The following is a 19164-nucleotide window of genomic DNA, read 5'->3' on the forward strand; positions in this document are numbered from 1 at the left end:
GAGCGCTGGCTCTGCAGCTCCCATTGGCCTGTCTAGCCGCGCCTTCACCTAGGAGCAGGAGGGACATTTCGCCGCTTGTGGGGAGCTGCCCAAGGAAAGTGCCATCCAGATCCAGCATCCCTCCCACACCCAAACTCCCTCTACCTCTTAGTTAACCAGATTTCCCCCCACACACTTATTTAAGCTTACCAGCACCCCCCACTCTCCCAGCATGCTGGATAACAAAGTTTTTACTGTATTTTCCTAATTTATATTTGCAATTTATCATTTCAAGATAGTGATTTAGGACAAGCAGGAAAGCCTAGCAGCAGTGCTTTCTACATTGCTGAGGAGGAGACAGGTCTGAGTTACAAATTAGTCTCACTCTTTTGACTCAAGTTGCTTAACAATGTCCTCTCTAGCCAAATAAGGAGTAGTATTAACTGGTTCTTAAGGGACTACGTGGTCTCCCTTAACCAAAAGAATAGTGGTTATAACATTGTGCTTTACAGGGAAATAGACTAGAAAGTCACTAACACCCTGAGAGTTTGCTCAAAAATGTGAGGCACCTCCCAACTTTGGGGAAAGATACAAAGTAAAATTAGACAAAAACAAGCATTTAACTTCATTCTGGTTTCCTCTTGTATTGTAAAAAAGATTGACTTGCCTCATTGTAATCCAAAGAAGAATCATTACAAAGTGCACAGATCGTTGCTAGTTCTACAAGGCCATCATACTGATGACATTTAACAAGTTTGTCATCTTTATGCCTGTCAAAATAAATAAATAAATAAATCAATCAATCAATCAAAAACAAAACATACATACAAGGACTGGAGTGAAAAGTTACTGAGCCATTTATCTATGCTCTTACATTTCACCCATTTCTTCCTTAGTTAATCCCTCAATATACCGAACGATAGAAAACGATGCAAATTCAGTGTTTAGTGAAGATTCTAAAGGTGAGGTTCTTTCTGAGCTATAAGACGTGGCACTACAGAATTTGTTTCAAAGAAACATTCTATCCCGCAAAATGCAAGGTAGAGCTAAAAAATGGGAGCACTGTACCTTTAAACTGGGCTTTAAATAAGGAGTATGGATACAAATTTCTGGATTTTACTTTATGCTCCCCTCTTCAACAAGGACTTACGTTTTAGAGACATATTTCGCCATTTTATGTGAGCCCTTGTGGGAACTATGGCAGCAGATTTTTTTTGTTGTTGTTTCTTCCCTGTGTCACTCAGTTTTTAAGATACAATCTACATTTATGGTGCTAAATAAGATAGGAGCAAGGAATGGGTCTAAGAGTTCACAGCTTAAGACAAACAAGACCAAAGACAAGAACAGCTATGGATCAAAAGTTCAGATAAAAGAAGGTGTGGGAGTATTGATGAAAACAAGTGTTGGAAGGATTCCTGGAAGTACTGTTTTAGGGAAGAACTTCAAGGAGAAGAGAGGGTGCTAGATTTGAAGCTTAGGGGCAAAAAGAGTAAAAAGTAAAAAAGGTGAGCGTTTGAAAAGGAGATAAGCAAGTGTGGGAAAAGAGGATGATTATTATTAACAGGTTTTATTATGGCTTTCGGAGTATCTAAACACCTCATATAGATTAATGGATTTAGCTTTACAAGTATTATCCCCATTTTACAGCAAGAAAATAGAGGACCTGAGTTTTAAGTGATTTGTAGGAGGTAACATAGGAAATCTATAGCAGTGCTAGGAACAGAACACAGATTGGACTGTGACTCACTCTTGTCAGTTCTTTAGTCATAAGACTATTCCCTTTTCTCTCTCTAGTTTCCAGTAGAGAGAAAAATTATTATTTGTTTTCCAGGAGTGACCCACTCCTGATTATGGACATTAGCACCTGCTTAAACAGTTTCATAGTGGTATATGACATTAATAAGATTACATTTTGCAAATGTTAATTCCATATATTAGAGCTACATCCCTTCTTTACTTTTCACACTTAGATATTCACATTAGAATGGTATTACTTATAGAGACTTATGTTATAGAACATTAGCATACCTCTGGTTAGCATGAAATAATCGAACCATTATGACAACTGCTGCTGGTACTTTTTTTTTTTTTTAAATAAGCCAGTGAATACGGTCTACCCCCTAAACAGAAGCTGTCCACCAGCATTCCATTTTTCTGCTGTGTACTTCAGTTCGAAAACAGACTACTGCTACATAGTACAGATGCTCCTTGACTTACGCAATTGTTCCATTCCGGAACGCTTTGCGTAACTCAAATTTTGCGTAAGTCGGAAACGTATACCTGACCATTACGCGCAAACAAAAAAACCCCAAAAAACAAAAAAACAACTTCTATTTCTAGCTTATAGAACTTTTCCCATAAGTGTGGATTTGCGTAAATCGGGTCTTCCGTAACCTGGGGAGCGTCTGTACAAAGTATCTTGTAAACATACAGCAAATCAAGCTACATAGCAAGCTTTTTTCCAGTGTTATTTTGTAGTACTATAAATTATACAAATACTGGAACCTGTTGCTGTATACCGTATAAATAACCAGAAGTGCATATTTGAAAAACAGTAATCTTAAATAAATAAATAAAGTAAAATATATAGAATCTAAATGTAAAGGGTCATTCCTTGTTAAATATTTTGTATATTAAGTTACAGCTACGGGCAAAGATATAAAAATACAGGGAATTTAGTATAGATACAACAAGAATGTGTGTTATTAATTACTTCAAATTCTCTCAGCCCTCTTAATTTTCATCTCACATTTTACCTGTCATAGGTTATGCTCTTTTCTAATGTCTTCATTTGGGTAGGATTTCTATTTTCTGAGGATAACTTGTTTGGATAACCTCTGGAACCTTATCATTTAACAGTACTGTTTTTTTCTTGCCTTACTCTTCCCTGTGTTTCTGAGACTCAGTCATGGTGTGCACAAGTAGCCTCTATGCAGAGTCTAGGGCACTTTAAATTCCTCACTTTTGACTTTAGGCTCTTAGATTAGTGAAGGAGATTTCAAAGAGAGAAATTTAAAGTTCAGAGTCAAAGTGACAGTTTTTGGTGTGATCACTCCCTCCAGGATAGTGAAGGTGTGCATAGGCCATATACACTGCTGCAGAGTAAAGCGTACAGAATAAGGTTTCTTCAGAAATGGTACAGGGCAAACAGAGACAAGAGGAGTATTACATTTTAATATTTCAGCTCCATAGTCAATTTCATTAGAAAAACTGGTTCTACTGTTCCAACAGAAAACTTATATGATGCTTTTGAATTCATACTCTCAATGCATTTATTTTTATAAAGTTTTTCAGCTTTCAGAAAGCGCTAATGTGTTTCCTGAGTTAGAGAAACTTCATGAAGTACCAAGACTTTAGGTGCCTCCTTCCATCCACCTAAATGGAAAAAAATGGTTTCCTAGCCCTTAAACCCACCACCCAAAAAACTATTTCTTAACTTACATAGGAATGATATTATTTTGATGTCCTGGAGAATTATTTGCTTTAAAAATATTTTAAATCCAAGGTGAAGTCAGTTATTGTTCCAAATGGTTATAAACCATACACCCCCACAAACAAGCAAACAAAAAACCCAGTGGACTGAATGACAAAATCCTCTCCAAGCAAAGATGAAGATTATCAATTTGCAGTAAGGACCTGCGGATTCAACTATCAGAATTTTTTTTTATGGCAAGGTGACATACTGTAGAACTATGAAATGCACAAGCACAGTATCCTACCTGAGCTTTCTCAAGGACTCCCACATTTTGTTTACTTGAATGATGACTATATATATTTTATTTTATTAATAAGTCCTGACATCAGTCATCAATTTATGTTAACATTCCATATTCACTGACTGGTATTGGGTAAATGTAAATAGACATGTACCTGAAGATTCCTTATATAAAAAGGAAATTGCTACAAAGTCTTTCGGATGGCCCAAAATAACCTATTTCTTGACATGGAAATTCAAAGTCTTATTTGCAATTAACTTTTAAACAAAAAATAAAATATACAGAATTAAGCATTCTAAATATTGAAAACTCTTTACTGCTGTGAGGGTTATCACTACGGACATTGCTAAAACCTATTGACTTTTTGGAGCAACGTATGCCAAACCTCAAACGGTGAAGTATATATTTCACCTCGTTGCATAGGGAAATTTTGTAAAAAAATCCTCATCAATTAAAATATATCCAAAAAAGCATACCCCGTCCCCCCAAGAAGGAGTTATTTATCACAGCTCCTTTTCTCTGCTGAAAGATATTTTCTCTCTGGGGTACGATCCTAGGATTCTCAGAATTGTAAGGATGAAAAACAAAACAAAAAAATCTCCATCCTAGTAGTGTAACTTTAGGTTTATTAATATTTCCACTGGAGACAATAAAGCTATTCACCTTTTCAAAAAAGTCAGTGATTTAGAGCAGTGTTTCTTAACCTTTTTGATAAGGTTACAGGGACAGGCTTGCTGCTTTCCTAAACTGTGTCAGGGAGATCTCAGGGACCAGAGCCAGTCCATGGACAAGTTGATGAGAAACACTGGTTCACAGCGTACAACTTTAGATAAAAACCAAAGCTACTGTAGATACAAAGTAAGGGACCAATCCTTAAGCACTGATCTACAAAGTTCAAAGGGTATTGCAGGTCCTGAGCATCTATTCAATTTTGGCTTGAAAAAAGGTGAATTCCAGAACAGAGTGCAACCCAAAGAGTCAATGAATTCTCAACTGTCCTCATAGGAGGCAATACTATTTGAGAGAGATTACAAGAATTTAAGATCTAGGTTTAAACAGGTGACTATAATTTCCATAAAGGAATGGGAATGTAGGTCCCATGCAGCACCATTGAAAGATACTTATTAAACTATGAAAATCTTTCAAAAAACTCTAAATCTAAAAAGCTTTCAACAAGATAAATCCCACAACCCTAATTCTTCATTTCTGGAAGATCAGTTGTCAAGTGAACAATGTCAAAAACAAAAAAAATGTATATTTTAAAGATGCTTCATTAGATTTAGGCTTTGCAGAGTTTAACTTCCTTTTAGGAAGTTCTATTCTAGGCTAAAACAGGTCATCTCTAACCTCAAATTTATATACACAATGGTTGAGAAACTTTGATACATTAACAAATGTTATCAGATACTTCAATGTACTGAGCTGCCGATCAGTCTGTACATGTACAACCAATGGATAAATTGGCAGACATTTAACATGAATGAGGTACTTACACTTCTCCCATGGGAGCATATGTTGACCCTGTTACAGTAAATTCATTCAGGAAACAGGTATCTCCTTCTACTTTTTCCAGGATGAATATCTGTAAGAAAAAAAAGTGTTTTAAAATATTAAATTAGTATAATCAGGACACTAAAGTTAAATGGACTAAAATCAGTTTGAATTTGTCACATTATATATACACACACAAGTCAAAATTTAAGAAGGAGCAGTCAGTTCACAGAAAAGCTAAGAAACAGGCAAAAAGGATACCTATTTTAAAATTCATCCTTGACTACATAATTTTTATTTGCTCCAGATATTTAACCATGTGTGCATGTAACACTATTGTTATGCAAGTCAGGATTGTTAGTCCATCAACTGTGGTAACAGTGGAGCAAGTTGATCAAAAGGGCTAAAAGTGACTGGCTCAGCTTGAACTGCCTAACCTAGTCATGTGCCCAGGGGGTAATTCTAATTCTAGCAGAAGATCTTTCTGGAGGTATGTTCCTAGACTTCAGGAACGTAAATCCAGATACCAATTTTCTATGAATCTGTTAAAAGCACAGTAGTCCCAAGGCAAGAAAAACAAACAATTGAAAGTCCGGAATGGATTTATCTGTACAGACCATATCAGGTAAGACAGAATCACAAAATACTTCAGAGCAGTAAAGTCTGCTTCTAGATATCAGAGACCAAGAGAATTTAGGTAATGTCTGACTCCAGGGAAGTGACCTTTTCCTATGAGCCTTTGAGTAAGAGCATTCCTATCTTTAGTTTTTTACTAAAGAAATTTGTTTTCAGTGTATTACTGTGTTGGAGGGCATTCAAATAGCTCAAGTACCCCTGCAACATACAATGGAGTATAATTTCTAAAATAGAGAATAAACTAGTATTTGAGGGATGCAGACACTCCCCCCCGACTCAGTCATCTTCATCCTTTAGTCCTCTGTTTCCACAGCAGATGAGCCACAGGCAGAACCAAAATCAGACAAGGGGTCAAAAATCTAATGCCTGAAGTTCTGATATTCCAAAATGACAAATGCCTTTTGATAAACTACCCAGCTGACAGAGTGGTCATGGTGGGAATAGTATAGCAATGTGATTGTAATTGGTTATAGAATATATTACATAATTGGCACCATTATATGAACCAGTCACAACATTCCCACAAAGTCATGCTGTTACATATATAACAGAGAAACAGGACATTAATTTTTTAGATTAAAAACAGTAAAGCAGTCAGTCATGTTTCGGTAATGCCTCACTTTTACTTTAAGCCTCTAATCCCATGGGTAGAAAAAACTGAAGTCTTAATAACAAGAGAGTCAATAACTGCTCTTTATGATGGCTGAAAATTATACAAAATAGTTAAAATTCAGAAGGCAGACAGGTGGGTGAATTTAAAAGTCTCTCCAGAGAATATGAAACTGCATCAGACTGAAGAGACAGTAACTCTTGTCCTAAATCTTTGTCATACAAACCTTTAAATTCCTACAAACATGTACAGGCTACAATTCAGCAACAGCACACTATATAGAAGATATAAATCTCACATGGAATTACCATGTCAAAGGCTTCTTGAAAAGCTAAGCACAGTGCCTCCTTAAGTGAAGCCAGATGTAGCTGTACCACTTGTCTACATTAAAGTATGGCAAACGAGTTTCAGTTGCAAAATTTTAATGATTTGACTCTTCTGAAAACATGAATGAATCATGGTGCATAGGATCCAAAACACCAAGCCTTCTAAATATAAGAAAGGACCAATGTTGCATTCCAAAAAAACCTTTATAAATGAATCTGAAAGTATCTGGATGTTCTTAAGAACAAGGAAGCGCTCTGCTTTTTGGCACCTGAGTGATGAAGTGACCCCTATGAAGGCTTGGGCAGTTATGCAATACCACTGCAAGTAACCTCCTGCAGAATACTAATGAGCAGCTGCTTTGTCTCTCTTAGGTCGGAACACTACAACACTTAACTCTGTGTAGGACTAGCAATCTGGTTAAAAAGGAAAGAAGAAAAACCTGCCATTAATCAAGTGAGAATAAATAAAGAGAATAATGTTTAAGAGTTTCTGGGTTTTTGGGGGGGCTGGGGGGGCTTCCCCAAATCTTTAATAGCACATTTATACATTAAAATTCTGGTCTGGTACAGTAATTTTGAACAGTATTTGAGGTCATGTAACATAGCCAGAACAGTAGCTCTAATATCTGATAATCACTTAACTACCCTTCAAGAAAAGAAATCTTCATCTGAATCAGAAATGTATCAACTTGGAAAATACAGTTTCCAGAAAATTCCTGTTCAGAATTCCAAGTGGCAGGGCTGCACGAAAGATTGGAAACGGAACATGCAGCACAATAGTACGCAGTTATGGTATACTACTTTAATCAACATTAGAAACTATTTTTTGAAGAACAAAATCAGTCAGTTGCTTTACTCTCCTATGTCTAGTATCAAAAGTGACACTGGCAATTGACAGGTTTCAGAGTAACAGCCGTGTTAGTCTGTATTCGCAAAAAGAAAAGGAGGACTTGTGGCACCTTAAAAGACTAACCAATTTATTTGAGCATGAGCTTTCGTGAGCTACAGCTCACTTCATCGGATGCAATGGATCCGATGAAGTGAGCTGTAGCTCACGAAAGCTCATGCTCAAATAAATTGGTTAGTCTCTAAGGTGCCACAAGTTCTACTGGCAATTGAGCCAGTGCATGATTATTTTCATATCTGAAGGCATCTCAGATCTGAATTCTGGTCTACCAAATTCATCTTACAATACAGCATACCTGAATATTTCAAATCTCTGCATTATTGCAAGTATAAAGCTAGAGAAGATGGGATAAACAGAGGGAGGTACATCCTTTCATAGGATCTGATGCTATATGGTGGTGAAAACTCCTGTCCCCACCTAAGCCCCATCTATTACATAACAGCTTCCACCTTTGGAGTTGCAATGGGGTGAATTATGGACCCCATTTTTGCTAGTGCAGACAACCTCAATGAGGAAGAGCTGATGAATTACAGAATTGAGGTGAAAGTTAGAAAGGGGGGTGAAGGGGACAGTTTAATAGGACATGGAAGTTGCTGTAATTTGGTCATACTCCCACTGATGGTGCCTCTTTCCTTTTTTCACTTCTTTGACTATCTGCTAGAGTGGACATTTGAGAGTCAGTACAGGGTTGGGAGCAATGATGCCCAGTATGAAGTAAATCAAAAGGAACAACAGGTACAGTCAAAGACAGTAAAATAATATTGAACACTTCATAGTCTGTAGCGTTCTCTCACTCTATGAAGGTCTCCAAGTGCCTACCTTCATAAAGCAAGATATCTATTCACTTTCCTTCTGATATACCTGTTCTATACTTCTGGACCTGTGGACAGATAGTCCTAAGGAAAATGGCCCTGTTTTTAAAACTGTGTGGCATAAGACAGTTAAGAAAGGTATTTGCAAATGAAAAATGTTCCATCAAGTGCGGGTACAACTATTTTTGGCCATAACTAAATACAGAAAAGATGAAAATCTTAAATATTATGTGGTGGAACGCTGAACTGAAAGTGGAATAGTACTGTAGCAAATAAAATAAGATTTTGACGGCATCTAAGCAAAGCTGATCACATTGTTTCATATAGGAATAGAATTTAGACAATGCTTAATAAGAGAACCGGGGGGGGGGGGGAGGGAAATGCAGACTAAATTAATCAATCCACCATACCCTGCAAACTGACATCTGGTTGGTTGTGAGAGTACCAGTCTTATCAGAACAAATAACAGATGTGCAACCCAGCGTTTCAACAGATGGCAGACTTCTAACAATAGCATTCTTCTTGGCCATTCTGCGGGTTCCTAGGGCCAAGCATGTGGTAATAACAGCAGGCAGACCCTCAGGGATAGCAGCAACAGCAAGAGCAACAGCAATTTTAAAGTAGTAGATAGCGCCGCGAATCCAGGAGCCACCATGAACTGGATCATTGAAGTGACCTATGTTGATTATCCAGACAGCAATGCAAATGAGTGAGATGACTTTGGACAGCTGCTCTCCAAACTCATCCAGTTTCTGTTGGAGTGGTGTTCTCTCTTGTTCAGTAGCTACCATCTCATCACGAATTTTGCCAATTTCAGTGTTCACTCCTGTTGCTACAACCACTCCCATAGCTTTACCAGCAGCAATGTTAGTACCCTAAATTGGGATCGAAAAAAGAAGGGAAAAAAGATTCATAAGTTGTTCTGTGACAACATTGAAGTAGGCCTGTTACATACCAGATTCACAGATAACCTTTTCTGCTAAGACATTAAGTTCTATTTGAAAGTTTGTTCTCTGATTTTGGCTAATTTAAGATGCAATGCTCACGTGGTTCACATATTTCACTGTTATCAGTTCTTCAGAAGTTATTTTGGATTCTATTTTGACAGCCATTCTTTGTGAGGTCAGTAAGGTGGTATACATTAGTCCTTAGAGGGGCACGAGTACCCTTACCAATATTTATGTTCCTTATTACCCTGTGGAAGATCCAAATAAAACAAAAGGGGAAGCTAACTATGTAAGTAATAGTAACACAGTATGAAGTAAAATGGATAAACTGAAGAATTTTTACTCTTTTAGTTATAGAAATCTTAGTCATTTCATGTAACAATTTTTCCAGTAAGTAGGATTTTTAAAAAAGTTACTGATTTTCATTTAAGCTTGAAACTAAAAGTAAACCCAAAGTACTGTGTAGTCAATGAGCTTTCCATTAATAACAATTTGATGTTTTTTAGCTAAAAACAGACAAGCCAAAACAGTCTCTGTGGGGGAAAAAGGAAAAATGAGGAGAGGAATGTGTGTGAGACCTGTATATATATATTATCCTATCAGTTTGAAAAACACCTGCTTTTCTAATTTTTAAACTGTTCACTGCTTGATTCCAGACAAGTTGCTAGTAAAATTAAGCTAGATTCCCCAATGCTTTCACTGCTACCTGCTCTGAGTACAAGATAGATAGACACCTACAAAAAGCCTACTACAAACATTAATTGCTATCACTATCATGTAAATGTAAGATCTAGTTCATGCAGTACAGTATTGGAAATACAGAGTGAAAATGTTATGAAGAGTTAATGTCAGCAATGTCACCTTTATCAAGAGATCATCAGTAAATCAAATGTGCTCTTAGCACCAGAGTGGCTTCCTTACTGTTTCGTAAGTTAGGAAAGAAGATTAAAACAGCAGGTAGGAAGTGAGTGAAAAAATTCTTTGCACAAAAACTTTGACGTGTTACATGAAACTTCAATAAGTCCTAAAACCTTAAGTAGGCAAGACTAAAACATGTTGCCACCCTTAACCATGTTAGCATTTTAAAACTACTTAAGATTTGTGAATCAAAATCTACTTCTATGTCCAGACTAGCCATTTATACCTACAATATCTATTTTTCTATATTTCATAAGAACCACCTTACTAAGTCCAGACTGCTTGGAGTTTGTTTCAGCTACATTTCTCTTTAAGTTTAACATTCCCCAATAAATCCAGATATGCAGACTTTCCTTAAAGGATGGGCCAGTGGAGATCTCTTAATATTGACTCATAACATGCAGCATGACAAAATTCTTCTAAGACCTATGTCCAAATTCAGTCCTTGGGTAAGCAACAACTCCACTCAAGTCAATGGGCTTACAGCCATGGTAGCTTTCACCCTTAAACTGCAAGGAAAGAATTTCATATTTTGCTAACTATGAGCCCACTTCTGCCACCTGGTACACACACTGAATATTCCTGGGCTCCCATGGGTGCCCTCATGAATATATTCAGTGAGAGTAAGAATGGCAGAATCAGACCTTGAAAAGCAAAGTTTACCAATAACCTAATAATCATTCATTTACTAATTAATACTTAAGCATCCTAAAGCATTCAAATTTTTTTTTCAGTCTGTATGAAGCAATGAAATGGCGCATAGACTAAAATTAAGCTTCTAGTTCTCACTGAATATTCAGACACAATATACAAATTAGGGAAGCTCAATTCAAATCATTCCTCTTTATGAAATATTGCTAGTTCTTAAGATTCTGTACCAAAGTAGAAGTTACATTTCTCGAGTTTATTTGGATTGAGAAACCCTTTCCTTAAGGATTCATTTTAATAAAGCAGACAGGATTTCCTCTGGGTTTCTAATCAATCTGATGAGCTTGCTGCAGCCAGCAGTTTATGTTTGGTAGAGTACAGCAAGGTAGGATGTACATATTATTTATAGTGTTCTTTAACCTACATAACTCTTGAAGTTCTAAGACTTAAAAAGCTCCACAAATGTTCATTTAGTAAGTTCTATATTGCTGTAAGTCACTAACTGTCATAACTTTAAAAAATATTACTTACAGAGAAAAGCATGTTCTTCTTGTCTTGGTTCACAGCACGAGGATCAGGAACAGGATCAGTATGCTTAATGACAGATACAGATTCACCTAAATAAAGGTTATAGTGTTAATGGGAATTTTTATGTATAATTTTAACTTTACTTGTAAACTGATCTAATAGGAAATACAATTTTAAGGAGTGTAAATTTATACCGTATTTATATTGTGTCATGGCACTTGCATATACTTTTCTTATAGCATTTCAATAAAGTTTTAATGGTTTCCATAGCCATACTTCATGTTTCTTTTAAAGTAGATTTAGTCCTTTTTAATAAAGTCTTAGATTTCAAAGGGAAATATTACAATTCATAGAAAAGCTGAAAGGACTTCCAAATATATACAGGTGTTCCATGTATACTAGAACTGGAAGTATATACCACTGCTTTTAGGATCAGACATGCAAGTGTTGGCTAACACCGTGAACAGTGTGTGTGTGTGTGTGTGTGTGTGAGTGTGTGTGTGTGTGTGTGTGTGAGTGAGTGTGTGAGAGAGAAATAAAAACACATGTATTTTGCCTCCCAAAAGGCAGTAAACAAATTCGAACTGTTTGCTATATGGCATTTCCTGTACAGTAGAATTGTATTTACTTCTGCTGCCTCTACGCTTTTAAAAAGTGATTAGTGACCATCATATTATTGTTTACAGAATTAGATCTTATCACTGCTTTGTCATTGGACATGAGTCTACCATACTCATTGATGTCTGACAATTGGTAGCAGGTTGCATAACATTTGCTCCCTTAGTTGGAAAAATTAAAAATCAGAGATAGTTTTCTCAAAGCAAAAATACAAATGCTGAAATATGAATATACTGACTTCTATCTACATGTTCACCTAGCAATGGAAAGGTTCCTGTTCTGTAAGCAACAGATGTTAGTGGGATTGTGCCACATTAAAATCAATGGGAGGAAAGCTGTTGATCAAAGGTTTGAAGAACAGAACAAAATAACCTGATCATTGCAGAAATTAAGAGTTTGCCTCCTTAAAATTTAAAAATCATAAGATCCTTATGCTCTCTTGCTCTTAAGCTTTGATAATCAAGTGGTTTGAGTCACTTTTCTTATTACTAAATTAAGTTTAAGAAAACTTTATCAAGGAGATTTAAAATGTGAATTTCAGGTTTCTGTTTGTGGTCCATTATTGGATTATCCTGATATTAACATTTGGTCACTGACAATCAAGAGGCACAGATTTCAGTGTCCTCTATAAAAAGATTCAAAGATATTTCCTGATAATTTGGAGGGCACCAATGACATCAGCTTACTCAACAGCAAGCATTGGATGTGATGTAGTTTTCTTATGCAATGTATGGACAAGACTTGGGATCTTACTCAGAATTTAATAATAATTCTTCCTATGTTATGCAGGACTGTAGCAAGGAATCTTTGGGTCTCACTTATCCTTGTATCTATTCTAAGTTCGTGCTGAATCATGTAATTTATTATTTTACATGTTTTTGGAAAATTCTTAGATCAGCTTATGCTACTAAAACAGATTTGCAGTCTTAGTGTTCTCTCAACTTAAACATTGTAATAGTGTGTTTGCTGAAAACTGAACAAGAAGCATAATTTTCAAATAAGATGTAAACATAGGGTAGAAGCCAGTAATGAAGTAATCTCCCATATTATAGATTGGGTGTGAGAGAGAGAGAGAGAGCTGGGATTGGTTGCTACATATCTCACACACACACACACACGTACGTAAGCAGCAAGGATATGCATTTGTTTCTATCTCTAGGACAGTTCAAAAGATAGAGCTGGTTATATTTTCCTTTTGATTTTATTTTTTAAACTTTGTTTTAGAAGTGAAAAGATTTTATACTCAAGTGAGTTCAAGGTTTTCCTTCAGGGGAGCATCCATTTTTAAGATTATAAAACATTCAGACCCCATGCCTGATGTGGGTTTTACACAACAAATACTACCAGAAAAGATTTTTCAGATGGAGTCTGGAAATATTGATAAGAAATTAATTCCATTCGAAGGTAGGAGTCCACACAGGATACTGTTAGATTAAGGTCCATTCTCTTTCCTTCAATTCCTCTTCCTAGTCTCCTAGCCCTAAAGGTTCTGTAAGTTCAGTAAAGAATGCACTTTTCTGCTGGTTCTCTTAACAAGAGCAGTTCAGTCTAATCTGACCTTATTCTTGTCTATGTAAAATTTCAAAGAAACGATCTAAGACACCAACTAGAAAAGGGCATATAAATCTACTGTATTATTCATTACCATCTTTGAAAGGTACATTTTGATCTCCTGCCCAGAAATTCTAGATGGTAAACTAAACTTAGGTACTGAACAGTTTCCTCATGACGAAAGGTTTGTAGTTACATTTAGCATCTTATTTCCAAGATAAATCCTCTACTTATGAAAAGAGCAACAGTTGGTCTCTTTATAAATAAATTCATTTGTTTTTTCCTTAAATCAAAAGTATACACTGAATTTGGACACTGCAAAAGTGATTCAACTAAGATCTACTAACTGAAATTTCTTGCCTGCTGTTCTGATATAAAATTCTGTAAAATTAAGAATAATTCCCTGTAAGGCATCAGGAAACTAACTGGACTGATGAATATAATCAAAAGCCAGACAGATAGAATACTGTATACTTCAGTGACATGAGAATTCACATTAAAAAAGCATACATAACGCAAGCTATTCATATTTTTGGAATAAGTACCACTAGATTTTAAGTAACATTTAGAGTTTAAGTGAGGCTCTTTAGCTCCCTGCTTTCTCTTAAAATAAACAGATCATTTTAAGTATTGACACTATTAATATTTTGTTTTTAAAAAAAGCTTTCATTTTCTTTCTATATTTATCTTGGGTGGAATATGATAATTAGGGAGAATGAGTTTTCTGAAAAAAGTCATCCAAATTTCAGAGGCCAGTTTAGCATTACAGTAACTTTGTGTTACGCCATATTTCAGACTGGCTAATGTCAATATTTTCAAATTTCTGAAGTTTTATTAGTTGCCTTCAAATTTGAGAAACTGATCAAATAAAATATGTTAGAGATAAGTGGAAGGGCCAATTTATATTCCAGGATGTACCTTTCTCCCCTCCCCCTTAATGGTGTTACAAATCAAAACTATCAGGCTGCCCAATGCTATTCATTATAGCCCAGGACTTTGTCCTTGAGCATAAACAGCCTATCATCTTTGTTGGGAGTGAGGAGGAAAAGGAACAGCCTAGAGAAAAACATTACAGCCTCAGAGGATGATAGCCACTTCAGAGGCCTAGATAATGAAGCGATGAATATTGAGGAAGGATTAAGAGGGACATTAGGTTTACAACATGGTAAAACTGAAATCCAAAATAAAAACAATGACCGACTATTAATTTGTCTGATCATTAACTGCTATTGAGAGAAGACAACCCAATCAATCATTTTTACACATCCTTGAATGGACTATGGACAAGTGGAGCTCATGTCCAGATGTCTAGGCATCTGCCAGAAACACCCTAGCCTCCTTTTCCCCCCTCTATCCACTTAATACTTTTAAATGAATCCACAAAAGCTATAGAATAGAATTTGTATGTTTTCAAGTACTTTAAAGCAGTTTTAAGGGTGCGTAAGAGCACAGAACGCAATCAGTACTTTCGTGGGGGAGGAGGGAAGGTTTGGATGAGTACAGTGTCCTTAGTTAGACAGTATGTTCTTGAAATCTACACATGGCCGAATGCACTTCTTTGCAAGGTCAATCTCTCTCATAAAAGCCACATGTTGCTGCTGCATTTAGTGAGTTACCTGTGATTTAAAGGTGTTAACTCTGGTTTATCACAAGCCTCAGGTGGTAGAGTGTAATATCTGGATTCCAGGGCCATATTAATAGCAGATTATAGCCTACTATATAAGGTTTGTTCAGTACACATTTTCAAAATGAAAAAACATCTTTACAAGCCACTGTTTGGACTGAGTATCAAAGCAAGTTTTGAAAGAGTTAGTTTACGTAGCTTTCAGCACTTCCAAGCTTACCACTTTCCCTTTCAGTTACAAGGCTGACAGCTGGGACAATGAGGAGGAGCTTCTCACTTTGTGTGAATCCTGAAGAAGCACACTACAGTACCACTGAATTAAGACACTCCCCTTCATCTCCCTGACCAGGGTGAAATTTCTTAATCTGGCTGCTCTGCTAAATTAGAAACCCAGAAAAGAAAACACCACAGTAGTCTGAAATTCACCCAGACAGGAAAAATTCATTTTATTGAAACATAGGGTCTCTTGAAGACAACTTAAGCAAGAGGTTCTACTAAGCCCCAGTTTCTGCTTCTCGTTGTCCTAGGTCAATCTGGCTAATAAAGTCTTAAAAAGTTAATCTATATGTAAAACTCCCCCTACCTCAAACAAAGGGTTTTGACCACAGTGTAGCCATAAAAGGAGAGGTGTAAACAAGTGATAGGATCTTCAGAACTCAGGGTGTTTGATCACATTTTTCTGAATTTTTGTATGTTTGCTTGCTATCATAAGTTCAATAAGACAATTTTGTTAAACCATGCACAAGACAGGCCCCTGAAGTCAAATATAAATTCAAATTTCCTTTTATAAAAGAGGAAAACTGATGTTTGGCAGAGACTCACTATTTAAGAATACTACAGTGTCACATGTTGCATAATGTACTTCATTTAATATGAGCTTCCTTATCTTAAAAAAATTGTTACTTATATCTGGGTAATACACAGAAAATGCTTGATCACTTGGTCTGCACAAACTCCATAAATGGCAAACAATTGCTAGTGAGACAAGGTGGATGAGGGAATATCTTTTATTGGACCAACTACTGTTGGACAGAGACAAAAGCTTTTGAGCTTACACACGGAGCTTTTCTTCAGGTCTGGGAAATCCTTGCATAAAGTATCACTGCTAAATACAAGGTTTGAACAGATTGTTTAGCATAAGTAATTAACAGACCTCAAGGAAACATTCAAGGTGAAGTGACCTATTAACACTCCTCCAGAGGAAAGGGGGGGGCAGGGTGTTAACAGGTTACAGATTGGATTTATGGCTTATTACAACAGTGTGTCTGTTCAGTTCATGACTTTTACTGTCTAGTAAAGTTATGAATTTAAGATCCCAGGCTTGTCTTTTGAAAGCATTTTGCAGGTTTCCTTTGAGGATAGGTCAGATACAGTGATTGCTTTGTGAGAAATGTTCACCCACAGGTGATAGGGTGTTTTTGTCTTTTATTGTTTTCCTGTGTGAGTTCATTTGAGAATATAATAATTGTCTGGTTTCACCCACCTAACTGCTACTGGGGCATTTAGTGCACTGGATAAAGTACATCACACGTTGTGATAAGTATGTGTAGGACCCATAGATCTTGAAAGCTGTGTTATGTGTTGCGGGGTGTTGATCATTGTAGCAGTGGAGGTATATCCGCAGATTTTGCATCTGCACAAAGCAATTGCTAGTATAACCCAGTACTTCATATTTTTATAGATAATTGGCCACAAATCAATAGCCCTAATTATGGTATCCTCTCTGATGTAGTTTCATTTTACATAAATGCATCTGTCAGCAATCCCAATAAAACTTCAGAAACCCCCATAAAGAAGAAAACTCGTTAATCTCCCACAAATTGAGCCTATATAATCTAGTATTTAGTAGTATATGTTCATCATTGCAATATGAGATTGCAAGATCATATTGTTCAACAGGACCATTAGCCATTGTGATACAGTCACCAAGCAAACCACATTACTTAAGCGACTTGGGCCTAGTTTCCAGTGGACTTTTCAAAGAGACAGTGAATCAAAACCAATTCCAAACATATATGTACATAACTCAAAAATGATACAGCCTACCTGTCAGAATTGATTGGTCTACCCTTAGAGTTGTAGATTTGATAGAAGTAATTCTTATATCAGCAGGAACCTTGTCACCAACTATGGATTCAAAACAAAAGTTAGAAAATTTAGTTATTCAGTGATGATTTATACGCAATCACACTATATCATTAACTTTTTAGATGTTTGCTGGGTAACTGCTGAGTAAGTGTTCAGTTAATGATACTATCAGCATTTCCTATAGCGTTTGTAAGTTGCAATATTCTTTACAAAAGTGTTATAAAATTCACTTTGAGCTGCTAAAATAATTCAGACCTGTATAAGCACTAATAAATAAGTCTGTCTGGTACAAGTTTACAAGTCTCTGAAAAACAGAAATGAAAACATTTTATGTTTCCACGAAGTCACTTCTCAGAACACCTTGAGGTAACATGGACAGAGCATGGCCTACTAGAAGCTGAATGAGTTCTAGAAGCAACTGGAGAATATACATTTCAAATCTTTTCCATGTATCAAAAAATCCACAAACTACTGTGGTTTCCAGGCACCGATATTGGCTACTGGCTTTGAATTTCCCCTCTCTAGAAATTCTTTTATGCAATATCCTATTTGGCACAAAAAAAATAGCTAAAGTTAGTCCTCAGCTATCCAAAGATGGGAAAAATACAGAGAATTTTCAAAGTTAACTTCAAATATTTTCCTTCAATACAAAGGCTGCAGTACCCACTTGTTAGGGACCAACTGTGAATGTAATGCACTTCTAGAAATGTGCTAGCCATTGCGAAGTTCTAATGCTATATTCTAAACCAGTGGTTCCCAAACTTTAACAGCCTGCGAACCCCTTTTACTAAATTGTGAAATCTCGTGAACCCCCTCCTAAAAAATTAATATTTCCAGGGATTTAAGTTTAAATTTCCTCCGCACTCTATGGGGTTCCTGCTGCTGGACCCTGCTGACCGCCCCTGTCAACTGAGCTCGGGCTGCAGGTCCCGCTGACCACCAGGGCTTGGACTGCCAGCCCCAACTGCCCGGCCCTGCTCTTCCTGGGGTTGGGGCTGCCAGCCCCACGCGGAGGGCTGGGGTTGGGGCTGCCAGATCCCCCACTGACAGGGGCAGGGCTCGGGCTGCCAGCCCCAACTGCCCAGCCCCACTCTCCCTGGGGCTCAGGCTGCCGGCCCTGCGTGGAGGGCTGGGGTTCAGGTTTGGGCAGCCGGCTCCCCCAGTGATGGGGGCAGGGCTCGGGCTGCCAGCCCAAACTGTCCGGCCCCACTCTCCCTGGTGCTCGGGCTGCCGGCTCCCCCACTCACGGGGGCAGGGCTCGGGCTGCCAGCCCCAACCGCCCCACCCTACTCTCCCTGGGGCTCGGGCTGTTTGCCCTGCAACTGGGTCCCACCTGCTGCCTCCAATGCTTGGGGTCCTCTGGCTGCCATTAGTGAAATTTTTCTGGCGAACCCCCTGTAACATTCTATGAACCCCAGTTTGGGAACCACTGTTCTAAACAATGTCATACAGTGCAGAGGTCAATTTTACATTTGAATAGTATATTGGCTTAATTTTTCCATAGCTTCAAAACAATACGATCAGCTAACCATTAAGATACCAAGTTCTGAATCCCCAATTGTGATGACATTCACATTAGATATTTTCTGTCCTGGTATTGACTAGATATTAATGAAAACATTTGAGAAAATCCTTTTCATCTAATGCCAGGAACAGTTTTCTAAAAATGTAGTTGGAGAGGACAGTAAGTAGAGAAGATGCTCCTGAAGATGCTACAGAGTAATAAGCATGTGCCCAGAGCTATGTAGCTGGCTGTTCTCTAGCA

The 19164-nt window shown here is 37.2% G+C and overlaps 1 protein-coding gene across 5 annotated transcripts in view; it reads right to left on the minus strand.

Annotated features, from left to right (window-relative positions):
* The window catches only part of ATP2A2 (ATPase sarcoplasmic/endoplasmic reticulum Ca2+ transporting 2), a 79262-nt gene that overhangs the window by 19760 nt on the left and 40338 nt on the right, over positions 1 to 19164 (minus strand). For all 5 annotated transcript variants that reach the window (XR_007352901.2, XR_007352900.2, XR_012665089.1 and 2 more), the window contains 5 exons: positions 17358 to 17438; positions 11522 to 11607; positions 8888 to 9352; positions 5189 to 5277; positions 647 to 749 (listed from right to left, as the gene is read on the minus strand). Coding sequence is in view for 2 of the 5 variants with exons in the window: in XM_048821932.2 (XP_048677889.2) it covers positions 647 to 749; positions 5189 to 5277; positions 8888 to 9352; positions 11522 to 11607; positions 17358 to 17438 (824 nt within the window). In the remaining 3 variants the exon portion in view is untranslated. The remainder of the gene's footprint in view (positions 1 to 646; positions 750 to 5188; positions 5278 to 8887; positions 9353 to 11521; positions 11608 to 17357; positions 17439 to 19164) is intronic.

This window comes from Caretta caretta, chromosome 15 (assembly GCF_965140235.1).
Source record: "Caretta caretta isolate rCarCar2 chromosome 15, rCarCar1.hap1, whole genome shotgun sequence".
Lineage (NCBI taxonomy): Eukaryota > Metazoa > Chordata > Testudines > Cheloniidae > Caretta > Caretta caretta.